Source organism: Brassica rapa, unplaced genomic scaffold, assembly GCF_000309985.2.
Source record: "Brassica rapa cultivar Chiifu-401-42 unplaced genomic scaffold, CAAS_Brap_v3.01 Scaffold0409, whole genome shotgun sequence".
In the NCBI taxonomy this organism is placed as follows: Eukaryota; Viridiplantae; Streptophyta; class Magnoliopsida; order Brassicales; family Brassicaceae; genus Brassica; species Brassica rapa.
Genome location: NW_022610351.1, coordinates 24,236 through 26,078, shown reverse-complemented (window position 1 = coordinate 26,078; position 1,843 = coordinate 24,236). Strand labels below are relative to the sequence as shown.

At 54.7% G+C, this 1,843-nt stretch overlaps 1 protein-coding gene across 1 annotated transcript; it reads right to left on the bottom strand.

The window, feature by feature from the left end:
• Nucleotides 1-451: 451 nt before the first annotated feature.
• LOC117130368 lies at nucleotides 452-1,537 on the bottom strand (the record flags this gene model as incomplete). Its single annotated transcript, XM_033283260.1, has 1 exon — nucleotides 452-1,537. A coding segment is annotated over exon 1 (1,086 nt), but the record flags the coding sequence as incomplete, so codon positions are not given.
• Between the last annotated feature and the right edge of the window lie 306 nt (nucleotides 1,538-1,843).

Here is a 1,843-nt window from a genome sequence, read left to right as displayed (position 1 = left end):
AGCAACCAGTTCGAGATCTTCCTTGGCGGACTTGTGAGTCATATCAAGCGCCATTGAAGTCGGGAATATCAAGGGAACATCCGCAACCCTTGTGCGACCCAACGTTCCATCAGTTCTCCTTTCCGGAGTTCATATCCAAACGAATCCAGTCGAGGGCAATCCGATCTTAGGGTCCTTCACACAGGACGTCCGTGGGTGTCCGTCAGCACACACAGGACGTCCGTGTGTGTCAGTCATCACACACAGGACGTTCGTGGATGTGCGTGTGTGTCCGTGTGTGTTCGTCAGCACACACATGACGTCCGTGGCTGTCCATCAGTACACATATCAGCACGTTGGTCCTTTGACTCCGCACTCTGGCCCCAGCTCTGGCTTGGTTTTTGCTTGCCTCACTGCGGCCCTTCTCTTGTTCTGCTTGGAGCCTTGGGCATTCCCGTTGGAAATGTCCTACCTTTCCACAATGGTGACATCCCCTGGTATCACCCCCACTTGAGCCCTGCCTGCGGCCTTGTTCCGGCCCTGGACAGTCCCGAGCGGCATGATCCATCTTGCCACACCGAGTACAAGCTCCCATAGCCTTCCAGCATTCGCCTCCATGACGCCTTCCGCACTTGGAACACTCTGGCCTACCACTTGAGGTTTTACCCTCCTCGGACGTGTCCCTCTTCCTCTTTCGGTCACTTCCGGAACCACCAGTGGACGCGTGGCTCCTAGACCTTTGCTTAGCCTCCTCGTCCAGGTTGGTCTCTACCATAGCCATTCTCTCTACGAGCTCAGACACTGTCTTAAAGTGTCCAACCGAGCAGTAGGTTTGAAGTTCGACCCTTAGGCCTCGGACAAACCTACGTATTTGCACTGTCTCCTCTTCCAGCTCTTTACCTACGTAACGTCTGAGCCAGTTGAACATCTCCTCATACTCACGTACTGTCATGCGTCCCTGGGAAAAATCCAGGAACTGAGACTCCAGGCGGTCCCACGCTTCAGCTGGAAAGTACTTGTGGTTGAACTCAACCTCAAAGTCTGAAAAATGCTCAATAGTCCCATTGGTGCGTTTGTCCAATGCCAACCACCAGTTGTGTGCGTCACCTTCCAGGAAGTGAACTGCAATGTCTTTCTTGTACTCCTCTGGACCAAGAGTTGAACTAAAGTTTCGAGCTAACCTGCTCCTCCACTCGTCTGACTCAATGGGATCGAAACTACCAGCAAACTGCTTCATACCCAGCTTGGAGATGTGAGCTAGCAAGCTCAAGTAATCCACTCTCCTAACTGGACGAACAGGCGGATTGATCTCCATCACATCAGCCTCAACTGTAGCTCGATCCTCAACTGTCCTTGCAGCTGTCCGAGCTACCTGTGCGGCTGCTTGAGCTACACCAGCCGCGGTCCCAGCTGTCTGAGCTGCCCTTTGAGTAGCCTGAGCTGTGGCCTGAGCTGGTGTGACCTGGCCCACGGAAGAATTCACCAATGGGGTGAATGCTTGAGTGAAAGCCAACATCTGAGTTCCCATGGCCTTAACCACATCCAACACCTCGCGCATTGACGGCTCGGCCGCCTCCAAGGCACCCGTTCCCCGACGGTCTGGTCTCCTGCATGGGAGGATTCACCTTCCTCCCTCACGTCCCAACTCCTGCTGATCGCCCAGGTTATCTACCTGAACCTCCATAGGCAAGGTTGGCGCCACAGCCTCCCCTGTCTCATTGGTTACCAGTCCCGCTTGGGTAGGCAACACTCGGGCAGGCAGCACTTGGGTAGGATTGATCCCGCCTTCCCCAACTGGTCCAGATGCACCAGCCGCCTCCTTTCCTTTCCGGCCCTTAGCCTTCTTTGTCCCCTTGGTGGTTCA